This window comes from Plecotus auritus (assembly GCF_963455305.1).
Source record: "Plecotus auritus genome assembly, chromosome: 9".
Lineage (NCBI taxonomy): Eukaryota > Metazoa > Chordata > Mammalia > Chiroptera > Vespertilionidae > Plecotus > Plecotus auritus.
In genome coordinates this window covers 85,272,939-85,289,069 of record NC_137783.1, presented here as the reverse complement: position 1 = coordinate 85,289,069, position 16,131 = coordinate 85,272,939, and the positions used below count along the sequence as shown (strand labels likewise).

Below are 16,131 nucleotides of genomic sequence, written 5' to 3'. Positions count from 1 at the left end.
GAGAAGAAATAATGAGTGTCTAACTGAAGAGTACACTGTGTTGATTCTGATTTTGTGTGAAGTTGACCACATAGGAATTTCTCATTTGGATTAAAATTATGAATCCACAACTATGAAAAAATGTAGAAGCATAATTCTCTTCAATGAACTCTAAGTTGCCCTTAGAACTGAAGGCCGTGGGAAGAATCCCTACCCTAATTTCTGCTTTAGTTCTTAAATCCAGTTACCAGCTGCTTGCAGTCTTCTTCATTCCTTAGGAAAGACCAGACCTTTCTCTTTAGCAACCAATCCAGGAACTAGATTTCAGCACACTAACCACATCTTCCTTTTCTGTGTCATACTTGTATGCTTTTGGTCCTGAAAAGAAGTAAATGTAGCCTAAAAGAGACAAAGTTGAAATTGTGGTTACTGAAAACGACTTGCAAATTTATAAATGGGAGGATTTGTAACTGTCATTTTCTTGAGGTGGCACCAAAGGGGAATTGGGAATGTGTCAAGTGGCAGTTAGCAAGCCCTCTACACAGTTCTCACCGAGCCCTAGAACCTGACACCTCTAACTTCTCAATCACCTCTCATCTTCTCTCTTCCAGCCAGGTCCAGCCTTCTCCTTGGGGTCATTTGATGTGTCAAGTTCAATGATGGTTGGTGCTTCTGCTCAGGCTGTTCCCATCCAGGAAGTCCCCTCCCCTTTCTTTCCCTAGTCAAACCTCTAGCTGAAGTCCCACCATGAAATCTCCAACTATGAATGCTGGTTCTGATCTTTTCTTTTTCAGATCATCTATCGCTATTATTGTGAAGACTACCATATGCTTCAACACCAAATTATAAATAGTCTTGTTTTCTAGCAATTTAATCTCTGTTGGATGGAGGGGTTTCCCAAAGATGTTAACCATTCTGTGAGAGCAGAGACCATATCTGGAACTGTCTTTACATTTCTGAAGTGTCCAGCTCTGTGCTATAGTCTCAAAAATAATGTGTTGACTGGTTCAAAAGATTCAACTAAATTTATTCAACCCAGTTCAATTAAAGTCACCTTTCCAAACTACAAATTATGTCTTGAATGTCAGGAGTTGAGTGATGGAGTGGGGAAAGACACCGGGAAAGTTGAGAGTATGTGCATTTTAAAGATAAAAATGAAAATTTTGACCAGGTAAACTTTATAAAGTAGCTGACTAATGTATTGAAGCTATACTTTTAAAACTTTCCTTTCTCAATGAGAGAATCACAACGGCAGACATTTTATAGTTATTCTTTCTAGTGGTTAATATGGCTAGCTAAGTTTATAAGGGACTCAGGACCAAAGATAAGAATGAAGGACTCCCATTTGGAAACCCATTTTTTCTGTCGTTAGAGCCCAGATTTCTTGTTACAATTCCACAAAGAAAGTTTTTGGTGAAAATACTCACCATTTAATTCCACAGCAGCATCTATTTGTCCATTTACCCCTGAAAATTCCTCTTCTGTATTCTTTGGATAGTCTTTTTCCATTTTCCTTTTTCGTTCATCATAGCTGGAGGAAGTATTATTTCATAAAAGAGGTTTTCATTGATTGTAGTGACATCATACTAGTCAGGTATATTTAGCCAGGGCTGTCTTATGTCTTATGATTTACTTTAAATTCCCCCCCACCTCTCCCCCCCCCACTCCCGCCCCAGGTTCTTAAGATTCTGGGACCACTAGCTTTCTCTAAAGAGTTTCTGGGCTGATATATTGCTTAGAAGTAGTTATTCTATATATTATAGCAAAATGTTCCCATAATTTAAAAAATGCTGCCTTTCGAAAGGAACTCTACATATATTTTCATGCTTTATTTACTGTTTTAATTATTCTCTCTCTCTCTCTCTCCCTCTCTCTCTTCCATCCCCACCCCATGTATGAATTTCTTGGCTCACCAAACAGGTGAAAGCCCTTCATAGAGGCTTTTATTCATGGGCTCCTTGTTATTCGCCCACAGAGGTGGGACTGAACAAATAATGCACAATGAATGAACAAATGCGTGAAAGATCAATAGGTAAAGATAAGACAGAAGAAAACCTGGAATAACTGAGCTCTGCTCTTTAAATCAATTTAATTGAATTACATTGCTTTTGTTTTCTCAGAAGATTATATGACTGACCGAATAGCTTAGGTATCTTTTTCTGGATCAGCAACCACCATTCAGCGATAACTCTCAAGATCGGTCAATGCATCTCTTTGTGATCAAAATTACTCAGCTTGTAAAAAAGACTGTGACTTGCATGACTCATCGTATGAATCATTGTATGAGTTCAGTATGTAGGCAGAGCAGACTCTCATCTCTTCAGGAAGACTTCATTGAAGTGTAAGGAAGTCCCTTCTTCATCAGCTCAGAGCTCCCAGTGATGACATTCCCGGGGTGGACACCCAAGTTCTTTCCCACCAAAAGCTTAGACAATTTTTCTTGGTGTCTGAACCACTGGGCAGTTGCCTGTGGCAACAGATAATACCCACTTTCACCTGAAATGTCCTTCTCCTGTGGCTAAGAATACACAGGCCAGTGACAGATCTCTTAGGATACTGAGCAGAAGTTAAGCATTGGGAAAGAAGTCAAGCTGAAACTAGCCAGGTTGATATGGGGCTCTGAGGATGGGCGTGACAGCTAACTTTCCCAAACTCCCTTTCCAAGAGAGCCATTAGAACCTTCATTGCAGCACAAATGGAAATAGAAACCATTTACTGTATTTCATCATCTTCTGACATGGCAGCTCAATGAGAGGGATGGGCACCTGTGCACTATTAGAAGGAATGACTGCATGGTGTGAAGTGAGGGAAAAAATGGAAACAAAAAAGGAACAGTCCAGGCACGTTGGCTCCCTCAGGGCCTAGATTTCTTTTGCTCACTTTGCTCCAGAATCTGAAATCTGGAGCTCTTCATTCAAGGAGCACAGGTTGTTCACATGTTAATCTTTGTTCACCAGGTTGTTTTCCCTCTCCCACTTCCCTGAGACAGTCCTATTGAGGAAGTGGAAGCTTTGATTGGTAGGAATAAGGAAGATAATTTTATTTGAAATATATTTTATTGATTTTTTACAGAGAAGAAGGGAGAGGGATAGAGAGTTAGAAACATCGATGAGAGAGAAACATCAATCAGCTGCCTCCTGCACACCCCCTACTGGGTACATGCCCTTGACCAGAATCGAACCTGGGACCCTTCAGTCCGCAGGCCAACGTTCTATCCACTGAGCCAAACCAGTTAGGGCAAGGAAGATCATTTTAAAGCTTAAAGTATTTGGGGTATGGAATGCAAAAGAAAGCAAAGCTGCTACCAGGCATTTGGTATGTCTGTAGCTACAGAGGGGATCACAGTGGGAGGGTAATAGATCACGTAACCTATTTTGAATTATTTGCCTAATGTTGACCTATGCTAAGGAAAAATGGTGGAATGACCTTCATATATCTTTATCCTCTTTTGTCTGTTCTGATACAGGATTCGAAGCTGAACTGTTATAATTACAGCTCCTTACATTTGTGTATGTTTGACAGACATTTATGAGTGATTTTGAGAACTTAATCACCATTTATATTGCTTTATGGTAAAATCTGTCTCAGTTCGGAACAAGTGACTGACTAAAGAATATTTGTAGGGAAACCTAATACAAGTTGGGATCTGCTTGCATGATATTAAAATTGGATGGAGAAGTCTGGAAAGTAAGAAAGGACAGAGCAAAGGTCTTTCTTGAGAATAGAGATAAAGCTTAAATAATATAGAAATACATTTTCAAGAAAAAAGATGACTATTAATTCAATAGAAAAATCTGAAAAAGAAAAATTTCTATTTTTATCTGTCTGCTTATTTCACTGAGGTGGGTGGTGGTAACATCTAAAATCTTATGTATGTATAGAGTGTCCCAAAAATATATACACACACTTTGAATAATTATAAAGGCAGTGTTTATTAAAATACATTTCATTTTCAAATTTATCAGCTATTAAAGTGTGTATACATTTTTTTGAAGACAACCTGTATATTCAGAGGATAACAAAGGTAATAATATTATATGTCAATAAAATTTCAGAAGGAAAGTTTCAAAGCAATGTCCAGTTGCAAATTTTAATTCTCAATCATATTTATAGAAACCTAGGCAAAGTCCTTAGCAAAATTGTGAAATTACTATTTCTTTCTTTCAGTTCTTCTACCACTGATATATTCCTTTCTGCCCTCTTGTCTCCTATCCTATAACTGCTTTCCAAAGAGTATTACTCTCAACAAACTCCATTTCAAAGTACCAGCTTGACACAAAAATCACCATTTTGAGATTATCTAATAGCATATTAACATTTCATTTGAATCTTTTATGTAGACATTATGTAGATAGGGCCTATATAACTAATATAGGGCCACTTACTTTGCATTTTACCAAGTAAGAACATTACCATCAAACCATCAAAAAAATTACCACCTATTTCCATTACCATTTCACAAAGAAAAGAAACTCTAACACCAAAAAGTCAGAAAGGAGATACTCTCAGAATAAAAGATGGTTCTTGCCAATAATGTGTCTTTATCCTGACACAGGTCCCACTCCCCAACATGCATAATATTGTGATGTTGTTCTTATTTTGTTATGGACTTCTAAAATGTTGTGATGAGCTAGCCCTTGATTTGTGGACACACATTTGAGGATTTCTGCTATAGAGCAAAGGACACAACCTGTACAGTCAGATGACTCTGTTGCAGGTTCTGCGATCAGGGGAAAGTGCTCAGAGCTGTGAGCTCTGGCTTCCTTATTTGGATCATAGTGGTCATGAGGATGAGAGACAATTTACACACACACATACAAATGTATACACACTTTAATAGCTGCTAACTTTGAAAATGAAATGTATTTTAATAAATACTGCCTTTAAAATTATTCAAAGTGTGTGTATACATTTTTGAGACACCTTATATATACATTAAAATTTTAGATGTTACCACCACCACACACACAATATGTAGACACACAAGCCATAAGATGTGGTTTATTTTGGCACCAGCAACCATTAACTCTGACTGGCTAGTATGAGGTTAAGTGAACTTGTGATTCAACCTGGGATTCTAAATCATCAGTGAGTTTAATCTTTACCTAATCTTTAAACACATTTTATCAGGATAACAGTTTGCAATGGCAGGCAAGGCTGCAGAGAGGTGGAGAAAGGAGGGCTGGAGAATGTTGGAGGTAGTCCAGAGAATTTAGCAAGAAAGGGATTAAGATTAAGAAGATCTGGGTGGGGGTAAAGGGGAGAGATCAACCAAAGGACTTGTATGAATACATATAAGCCTAACCAATGGACACAGACAACAGGGGGGTGAGGGCATGAGTGGGGGTGGGGGTGGGGTGGGGCAATGGGGCCATAAGGACACATACGTAATACCTTAATCAATAAAGAAAAAAAAAGATTAAGAAGATCTACTGGTATGTTGAAGGTAAAAGTGAATTATATAATGAGGTAAGAATCATGGGTATGGGTATTTTAATCGACAGTAAATAAATAAATGGTTGAATGAATGAAGAATGACTATATGTGGTGAATGGGGAAGACCTCTGAATTTGGATCCAGAAGACATGAAACATTGCCTCAGATAGACTGTATTTAGCTGTGTGACCTTGAGCTAATCACTTAATCTCTCTGATTCGATATTTTTACCTGTTAAATGGAGATTGCAGTACCTGTGTCTCAAGATTGTTTAGAAAGAAGATGGGAAAATAAGAGAAAATACTCAGCCTTGCTTATGTGTTAGGATTCTGTGTTAAATTCCCAACACATAATACATAATCAATAAATATTAGCTGAATTTAAATATTAAAAAAGAACGGAATTTGTATTATGAATTTACTATCTACTAACTACCTGCTGAAATCAATTGCATATGTTTTCTCATCACTGAGGTCTTATCTGTGGAACAAGAAATATCAACTAAATTACCTAAATACCAAGTAAAATGAATTGACCTAGAATTATTTCATCATTTAATATTGATTAATGTGTATAGATGTTAAATAAATCAATTCTGAGATTTAAACTTCACTAGCAATGTCATGGTGCCATAGATGTTTCATGTGGTATTTTGAAACATATTATCCTGCTCTCCACCTTTGTAACACAAGGACTCGGGGACTATTTTGGTAAAGTGTGTGTTTAATTTTATGCTCAGAACTCAGATTTGTTAGGATTTTGATTGTGATGATGTTTGTAACATGTCAATGGCAACACTGCCTCCATTCTGCCCCCTTTAAAGAACCAAATGAGGAGCTGTATCTGCTAATGGATGCTTTAAAAAAAATGTGAGGAAAGATTGCAAAAAAGGGAATTTTTTCATAAAGTATCCTAAGAGATATATTTTCAGGAAGTTTCTTCAAGGAGATTTTTTCTAGTGAAATGGAAAACTGGAATCTCCTCTGAAGTTAATAATCCACTTCTAGCCAAGAATCATATGGCTTTCATGGAGAAAGGGGCCTTTGTAATCTACAGCAGCAAAGGGTAGAGGGGAGAGTGGTCCAAAAGAAGAGAAGGGAGAAGAGTGAGAAGCTGCCATGTCCCATCCCAGACAAGAGTTCAGGAACCAGGACTTGGGACAAAGAATTTGTAAGAACATGGAAAAACACTGATGGTCTCAATTACTACCTGATTATATGATGAATCCAAAGTTATCTCTCCAGCCTAAGTTCTTGGAGTTTAAGACCTGTATGTCCACTCTCCTATGGACATTTTTATTCCCATTGAATGGCCATAGCATCCTAGTAAAAAATCAACTGACCATTGCCCGGCCAGTGTGGCTCAGTGGTTGAGCATGGACCCAAGAACCAAGAAGTCATGGTTTGAGTCCCAGTCAGGGCACATGCCCAGGTTGCAGGCTTGATCCCCAGTAGGGGGAGTGCAGGAGGCAGCTGATTGATGATTCTCATCATTGAAGTTTTTATCCCTCTCCCTCTCCCCTGCTCTTTCTAAAATAAGTAAAAAATATATTAATCCTATCTATAAAGAGGGAATATGCTAAGTGACCATCACTCCGTCACAAAGATGGCTGTACCCGCAGCTGAAGCCAAGTTCCCATAAGGAGCCTTAATAAGCAATCAGCAGAAACCTGAGGCTACGCTCTCCCCCGCCCCCATGGGGCTTGACAGGGGACCTCAGGCCATGCCCCCCACCCAGCAGGGCTTGACAGGGGACCTCAAGGTGCGCTTCCCATCCTGGTGCTGGGCTAGGGGACCTCAGGCTGCTCCCCCCGTCCCAGCGCCAGGCCAGGGGACCTCAGGCCATGCCCCCCACCCTGCCACCAGGCGGGGGGGCCTCAGGCCACGCCCCCCACCCAGCGGGGCTTGACAGGGGACCTCAGGCCATGCCCCCCGCCTCATCACCAGGCCAGGGGACCTGAGGCTGTGCCACCCTGCCTGGCTGGGCTTGACAGGGGACCTCAGGCCATGTCCCACACCCAGCGGGGCTTGACGGGGGACCTCAAAGTGCACCCCCAGTGCTGGGTTGGGGAAACTCAGGCCGCACATCCGCCCAGCAGGGCTTAACGGGGGACCTGAGGCCATGCCCCCCAGCCAGTGGGGCTTGACAGGGGATCTCAGGCCGTGTCCCCCACCTGGTGGGGCTTGATGGAGGACCTTAAGGCACGCCCCCGCCCCGGTCTGGGCTGGGGGACCTCAGGCCATGCCCCCCGTCCTGGTGCCAGGCCAGGGGACCTGAGGCTATGCCCCCTGCCCAGCAGGGCTTGACAAGGGTGGGACTGGCCCTGCTCTGGATCTAGCCCAATGCGAAGGGGTGCGGCTGGGTCTGGGTCTCACGCGATTTTGAGGTACATGTGGGTGGGCAGGGACTTGACTCTGGGTCCCGTGGTGCACCCAGACTTTGACAGGAGGAATGTTTTCATATACATTTTACTAATTTTCTTTCATGTCTGACACTTATATTACAGAGAAAGGGCAAATAGCAATATTAAATTATTTCCTCTAATTAATCCCCTTTTAATGTGCACGAATTTCATGCACCGGGTCACTAGTGTACATATAAATTAAAATAAAATCAACTGACCATAGATACGAGTTTATTTCTGGACTGTCAATTTTATTCCATTGATCTATATAGCCTTATGTTAGTATTACCTATTGCTTTGTAGTTAAGTTTTGAAATTGGGAAGTCTGAGTCCTTCAACCTTGTTCTTTTTCAAGATATTTTGGCTATTCTGGGTCCTATGAGGTTCCATATAAATTTTAAGGTCAGCTTGACAGCTTTTACAAAGAAGTCAGGTGGTATTTTGATAGGGATTGTGTTGAGTCTGTAAAACAATTTGGAGAGTATCGCCATCTTAAAAATATTAAGGTTTCTAATCCATGGACATGATATATTTTTCCATTAAGATCTTATTTATTTTCTTTAAATCATGTTTTGTAATTTTCAGAATATAAGTTTCCAACTTCTTTTGCTAAATATATATCTAAGTGCCTTTCTTTTTTATGTAATTGTAAGTGAAATTGAAATTGTTTCTTTAATTTTATTTTTATATTCTTCATTGAGGTGGCTAGAAATATAATTGATTTTTGCATATTGAAATCATACTCTGCAAATTTGCTGAATTCAATTATTAGTTCTAATAGTTTTTTTTTTGAAGAATTAGGCTTTTCTATATAAAATTTATGTGACATGCAAATAAATATGGTTTTACTTTCTTTCCAATTTGGATGTCTTTTAGTTCATTTAATTGTTGCTTAATTGTCCTCTCTGCAATCTCCAGTACGATGTTGAATAGAAGTGGTGAGAATGGAAAATTTTGTCTTTTTCTTGACTGTAGGGGGAAAGCATCCAGTTTTTCACTACTGAGTATGATATCAACTGTGAACTTCGCATTAGTTCCTTTTATCAGGTTGAAAACATTCCTATTACTAGTTTGCTGAGTGTTGTTGTTTTTTAAATCACAACAATGTGAGATTTTGTCAAATGCTTTTTCTACATCTATTGAGAATTTATGCTTTTTAAATTCTATTGATATGGTATACTAACTTTCAGATGTTAAACCTATCTGGCATTCCTAGGGAAAATCCCTCTTGCACATGGTATGTAATTCTTTACATACACTGAGTGGCCAGATTATTATGATCTCTGAATGCATAATAATCTGGCCACTCAGTATATGTATATATATATATTAGAGGCTCGGTGCATGAATTCGTGCATGGGTGGGGTCCGGCCAGCCTGGCCAGGGGGAGGGGACATGGGCGGTTGGCCAGCCTGCCTGCTGGTCGAACTCCTGGTTGAGGGGACAATTTGCATATTAGCCTTTTATTATATAGGATATACACTGAGTGGCCAGATTATTATGGGTTCAGAGATCATAATAATCTGGCCACTCAGTGTATGTTGCTGGATTTGGTTTGATAGTATTTTTGGAGAATTTTTGATAGATTTTTGGTCTGAAGTTTTATTTTCTTGTGATGTCTTTGTCTGGCTTTGGTATCAGGGTAATGCTGGCCTTATGCAATGAGTTGGGAAGTGTTCCATCCTTTTCTGTATTTTGGAGGAGTTTGTGAAAAATTGGTATTAATTTTTCTTTAAATGTTTTGGTAGAATTCACCAGGGAAACCATCTGGGCCTGGACTTTTCTTTGTGGGTAGTTTATTATTATTATTATTATTATTATTATGAATTCAATCTCTTCACTTGTTATAGGTCTATTCATACTGTCTATTTATTCTTGACTCAATTCCATCATTTTGTATCTTTCTGGGAATTTGTCCATTTCATGTTATCTAATTTGTTGGCATCCAATTGTTTATAGTATTCCTTTATAGGATTGGTTGGAATGACCCCCTTTCATTTCTGATTTTAGTAATTGGAGTTTTATCTGTTTCAAAGGTTAATTTACTTAGAAGTTTGTCAATTTTCTTGGTCTTCTTAAAGAGCCAACGTTTTTGTTTTGTTGATTTTCTCAAATTACTTTTTTATTATCTATTTTAGTTATTTTCACTGCAATTTTTATTGTTTCCTTCTTTCTGCTTGCTTTAGGTTTAATTTGCTCTTTTCTCTTCTGGTGTCTTAACATGGATGGTTAGGTTACTAATTTGAGATTCTTTTTCTTTTTTAATGTAGGCATTTTATATCTATGAATTTCACTTTGAGCACTGCCTTCCCTGAATCTGTAAGTTTTTGTATGTTGTGTTTCCATGTTCACTCATTTGTAAGTATTCTCTGATTTCCCTTGTGATTTCTTCTTTGACCCATTGGTTGTTTTAAGAGTACTGTTATTTAATTTTCACATTTTTGTAAAATTTCCAGTTTTCTTTCTGGTATTGATTTCTAACTTTATTTCTTTGTTATTAGAGAACATATTTTGTATGATTTCAATTGTTTTAAACATACTGAGACTTGTACTCTGGCCTAACACATCATCTATCCTGGACAATGTTCCACATGCACTTGAGAAGAATATGTATTCTGCTGTTGTTGAGTGAAGTGTTATTCTATAGATATATGTTAGTCTAGTTGGTTTATAGTGCTGTCCAAGTCTTTTCCTTATTGATATTGATGTTTAGTTGTTCTATCTATTATTGAATGTGAGGTATTGAAGCCTTCAATTATTATTATTCAATTGTTGTTTTCTCCCTTTATTTTTATCAGCTTTGGGGCTCTGTTATCAGGCTCATAATTCTTATATCTTCTTGGTAGATTGACCCTTTGTTCACTATAAAATGTCCCTCTCTATCCCTAATGACTTTTTTTATTTTAAAGTTTCCCCCAGATATTAACATAGTCACTCTTCAGCTTTCTTATTGCATATATATATATATATACATATATATATATATATATATGATATATTCTATCCTTTTACTTTCAAGCTATTTGTATCTTTAAATCTAAAGTGTGTCTCCTGTAGATAGCACATAGTTGGGTCTTGCATTTTTAATCTAGTGTGATAATCTCTGCCATTTGATTAGATTGTTTGATCCATTCACATTTAATATTATTAATATAATTGAACTTACATTTGCCATTTTACTTTTTGTTTTCTACATGCCTCATGTTTTTTTTTGGTTCCTCTATTGACTCTTAGATTTTTCTTTTGCATTAATGAAAAAATTTTTAATGTACCATTTTAATTCCTTTCATAATTTTTCACTTTTTATTTCCTTAGTGCATACCATATACATCTAAATTTACCATAATCTGCTTCTATTAACTTAATTCCAGAGAGATATTAAAGCATAACACCTATATAACTCTATTCCCTACCCCTCTCTTTCTGGTATTACTATTAAACATATTACATCTGCATATGTTACAAACCCCAAAATATATTGTTATAATTACTATTTTATATAACTCAATGTCTTCTAAAGAAGCTGGAAGAAAAAAGAGAAAATATATTTACAGCGTTTGTTATTGTAACCTCTTATTTATCTTTTCTGGTTCTCTTGTTTGTGTGACACCAGTGTTACTATCTGGTGTCATTTCCTTAGCTTAATACAGTTTTTCTTCCACCCAACACCTTTGTGCTGTTATTGACAAATATATTTCTATGTCATAAAGGCCTAACAATATAATTATATACATATTGTTTTATACAGTTAATTTTAAATCAGTTAAGAGAAGAAATATATATTGATGTTATCTTCTATAATTACATAATTACATTTACTGGTACTCTTTTTTTTTTAAAAAAAAATGTAGATTTAAATTACTGCCTGGCGACATTTATGTTCAGCCTGAAAAACTTCCTTTAGTATTTCTTGTAAGGCATGTGTACTAGCAATAAATTCTTTCAGTTTTTTTATATGTGGGAATGTCTTTATTTTGCCTTCATTTTTGAAAAATAGTTTTTCTTTGAACACTTTTAACATGTTTTCCTTTACCTTCTGGCCCAACTGGTTTAGCTGACTTTCGATCTTGCCCCCTCAAATTTAGTCACACTGCTGCCAGAATGATATTTTTTATAACACAAATCTTATTGGATTCTTCCTTTATTTAAGACATTTAATGATATCCCTCATCTCTAGAAAATAAGACCTATGATCTTCCTATAAAAACATAGGTCCTCCATGATCTACACCCTGCTTATCCTTGGGTCACATCTCTCATTCTAGCCGTGTTTTAATCTTAGTGAACTTCTTCAGGGTTTTCCCACACACAGGCTCTTTCATACATCAGTGCCTTTGCTTCAACTGCTCTTTGCCTGGAAGCCACCCCCACTCGTCCCCCTTCCTGACTGGGAAACTCCTACTCAACTATCAAGATGAAGCTCAGTCATTGTTTCCTCTAAGAATTATTTCTTGGCTATTTCCTCTTCGTTTTGCCCCACTGATCCCTGTGCAGTCTTCTATTAGGGCACTTGAATTGTTGTTAGCCATTTATTCATATATTTGCTCTCAACTGTGAGACTTGCTGAGGGCATTAATAGTACCTAACGTGAATTAAGAACTTATTATATGATATGCATTTCACATTTTTTCCATTCATCCTCACAAGTCTATGAAGTCGATACTATTTCTACCTCCATTTTGAAGATGATGAAACAGAGACAGAAAGGTGATCCAAGTTGCCAAAGGATTGAATGCTGTTAGAGTTGAGATTAACACTCTCTCATTCCTGCCCAGACTCTCAGACAGCAAACTATGCCTCTCTTGGTGTCAGTTCCTAGCACAGAGCCTGACACATAATTATGCCCAATATATGTAGGTTGAATGTGGTTGTTTGGTAATGCATTTTTTAAAATTTAAGATTAAAAGACAAGATTTGACCCCTACTCATCTTTCTTGTTTTTGTTACTTATTTCTCTATGATGACTAACTATAAAATCCTTACATATACAGATCCATTTCCAGTATTCCTGGGCATTCAGGAAGGAGGGAATGTGGAAGACTGTGTCCTAGATTGCGTCAATATGCCTTCAGTCTGTCTGTACAGAAAGAGTGATTTAGGAGTGAAAAGGGCTGAGACCTGCAGATTTGCAAATCGCTTTACATAAAATTTAGAAAACACTGACCATCTCAAAGAATGATGGCATTGATATACCCCCAGAAATTCCTTAGTGTGGCTTCTACTCTGCTATTGGTAGGCAAGGGAGAACATTTACAGGAGAAATTAGCCCATAGGTGATGGGAGCAATGTAAAAAACAAAACAAAACAAAACAAAACAAAACAAAAACTGGCTATATCATTGGGTTCTGCTAGAAAGAGGAAAGGAAGGAATAAAAGAAAATGGATGTGTGGGGAAGTAGCCTAGTTGGTAAATAAAAACACTTGGACCAAAGTGTGCCTTCCTCCTTCCAACCAAACCCTAAGTATAGTCACTTGCTTAGAATATACTTTTGCTCCTCTCTTTAGCAGTCGAGGGGAAAAAGCAATGCCAAAGTGAGAACTGGGAATAAAGGGGAGGTGTGCAGAGGGAGAGCTTGACAAAGACCTGTACTCATCTTTCAACATGAATCAATTAAGGATAGAAACTCAGTAGGTGAAATGAGATGTGACCCTGTGTGCAGTGATTAGCTGACATATGACACCTTATTCAGATTTGCTTATAATAACCTCCAGCAAGACAGACAATGGAAATGATTAATAATTAATTTTGGATAAAAAGAATCTTCATGTTCTAGGTTGGATAAAAGGACTCAGGAATAAGGCCTTTTCCTTTTAGCAGAACTTTCCTATGTCATAGGAAAGAGCCCATAGTCATAACCCTGTCCTATTGCACAAAATCAGAGTATTCTGAAATGCACTGGTACTCACATAACAGGGAGCCAGTTCTCCTCCCAGGCATTCCTCGTGGATAGTTATGTATTTGAGGGTGCCGCATCCACTCTTTTAGGTCACAGGGGGTCCAGTTAATGAGTGCATTAAAGGATTAGGATGTTTGGTGTCCTAGTGACCAAAGAATGGTATTATTGAATTAACATTTCACTTATCATTTGGATGGCTCCATATCTTGAAGGCAGTGTCAACCATCAGTAAATGGCCAAGAGTCAATGTGCCTATTGCAAACTTGCCTTGCATTTATGTCTGCAAAATGTTTTTTTCCTTCCCATTGATACATCTGGACAATAAAAAGGAGGAAATCCATACCTGTAGTATTCATCGCCAACAAAGAAAAGAGTCTTCTGAGCATCCTTGAGATAGACAGCGGCATCGATTCGCTGGACGTACCTTGGAAACCCAAAGTCGTAAATAGTCCGAGGAGGACCTTGTATTTGGAATCCTCTTGTTATCCAGTAGTGGGGGCCTAAAAACAGAAGTTAAAGCTTACAAAAACTCTGTACCACTTACTGGGCGCTTCACTCACGAGAATTTCGATGCCAGCTCATAAATGGGGCATTTCTGGGATATTTGCCATGGCTATAACCCAATAGGAGATATAAGCCTCTAACTATTCAATTTAGTAAAAAGACTTAAAATTTGTCCTGGAGGCATCTCCCAAATAAAACAAAGGTAAATAAAATGCCCTGGCATAGCAGCAAAGGTATTGCTCTCCTCACATTTGGTTCCATGTTGGCTTTTGTTAACTAGAGGCTCTCAGGAGGGTATGCCATGCCACTCCGAGAAGAGGTCCTAGGGGGCAGAAACCAAGTTTCTAGTTCTCTAGGCACTGTCCCTTAGCACAAAACCTCACTAGGGTAAAGGGTTGGCTCTGAGAACAGTTTGATAGTCATTGTCAATTCTGTCATTGCTATAATACAATGGGGTGTCATTTCATACCCCACCTGAGGAGAAGGAGTGACCAAAACATGCTCCATGGTCACTGAACAAATGCTGATAGTGCTACATGTTCCAAACACACCGGCACTGCAGCCTGCCATTCTCTCTCTGAGGAATCTGCAGGGTACCTTTAAAGAAGTAAGCGGTGCCCCTCTCAGCCACTTCGTAAGCTGCATCCACATTGGACATGAGCTGTGGGAAGGAGCTGGTAATGGTGCTGGGCCGGATCCCTGCCATCAAGTGAACCTGCCGCCGCCAGAAAATCCTATTGGGCAACCCAAAAGAAATAAAGGTCAAGGGTTGATTTAGATAAAAAATTGAATGGAAATGTACTGCAAGCCACCCTTCAGAGGCCATTGCTAAATGTCTCTTGCCCTTGTCTTGTTTTTAAGGGGAATATACATTTTTTGACCTTGGTAAACAGTTTCTTCTCCCTTTCCATTATCTTAGCATGTCTGCAATCTCTTTTCCTTCATTTATGTAAGGATGGTTAAAATACTGAAGGATATATCAAGAAAATCACATCAATTATTTGCACACTTAAGTTGTGCACCTTCCTATTTGCAATATCATTTGATAGAAATTTCCTTTTCCTATTCTGATCTTTTAAAAATTAAAATCTCACAAAGGTAAATATGATCCAGGTGAGCATTATGAACATTATATAAATGAGCCCAAACTTTGTGGTTGGAAGATGCTCATTATTCCCAGTAAAAACACAAAAATGTTAAATTATAAATGATCATGTTGCTTCTATATTTATCTATTGAAAGTATTTGTGCTTTTGAACTGGATGGCTAATTAACAGGAAATCTGGGAACACACAAATTAACTGAAGGTTTATCAACTCATGAATCCACTTACCCAATATTATTTCCATAAAATATGGCAGGATACATGAGGCTTGTGAGTTGAACCTTTCAATGTATATGTAGTCCATTTTGATCTTTCAGATAAAAATTATTTTTATAAAATATGAATAGTTGACTCCTGAGAAGCTAGAGTCAATATAAAAAATTATCTGTGGCCCTAACCGTTTTGGCTCAGTGGATAGAGCGTTGGCCTGTGGACTGAAGGGTCCCAGGTTGGATTCTGGTCAAGGGCATGTACCTTGGTTGAGGGCACAAACCCAGTTGGGAGTGTGCAGGAGGCAACTGATCGATGTTTCTCTCTCATCAATGTTTCTAACTCTCTATCCCTCTCTGTAAAAAATCAATAAAATATATTAAAAAAATTATCTCTGGATGGGGAAACTGTAATAAAGTTTTGACATTTAACTTTCCATGTAGTGGCTTAAGGAATTTCTCAAATTTTATGTTGGGTTTTCCTATTCAATTAATTCAACCAATATTTGTGGAACATCGAAGATGAAACATTGAACAAGATCTGGGATTAGCCCTCAAGGAGCTTGAAATCTAGTAGTAGAGACAGATAAGCAGTTAG

General features: G+C 38.0%; 1 protein-coding gene across 1 annotated transcript in view; it reads right to left on the bottom strand.

Annotated features, from left to right (window-relative positions):
• Positions 1-277: 277 nt before the first annotated feature.
• Positions 278-16,131, bottom strand: part of MMP20 (matrix metallopeptidase 20) — a gene marked incomplete at both ends in the record, with an annotated part of 40,286 nt that continues 24,432 nt past the window's right edge. Inside the window, 4 exons of the mRNA XM_080642899.1 lie at positions 278-378; positions 1,407-1,510; positions 14,059-14,215; positions 14,817-14,953. Of these exons, the coding sequence (XP_080499025.1) occupies positions 278-378; positions 1,407-1,510; positions 14,059-14,215; positions 14,817-14,953 (499 nt within the window). The remainder of the gene's footprint in view (positions 379-1,406; positions 1,511-14,058; positions 14,216-14,816; positions 14,954-16,131) is intronic.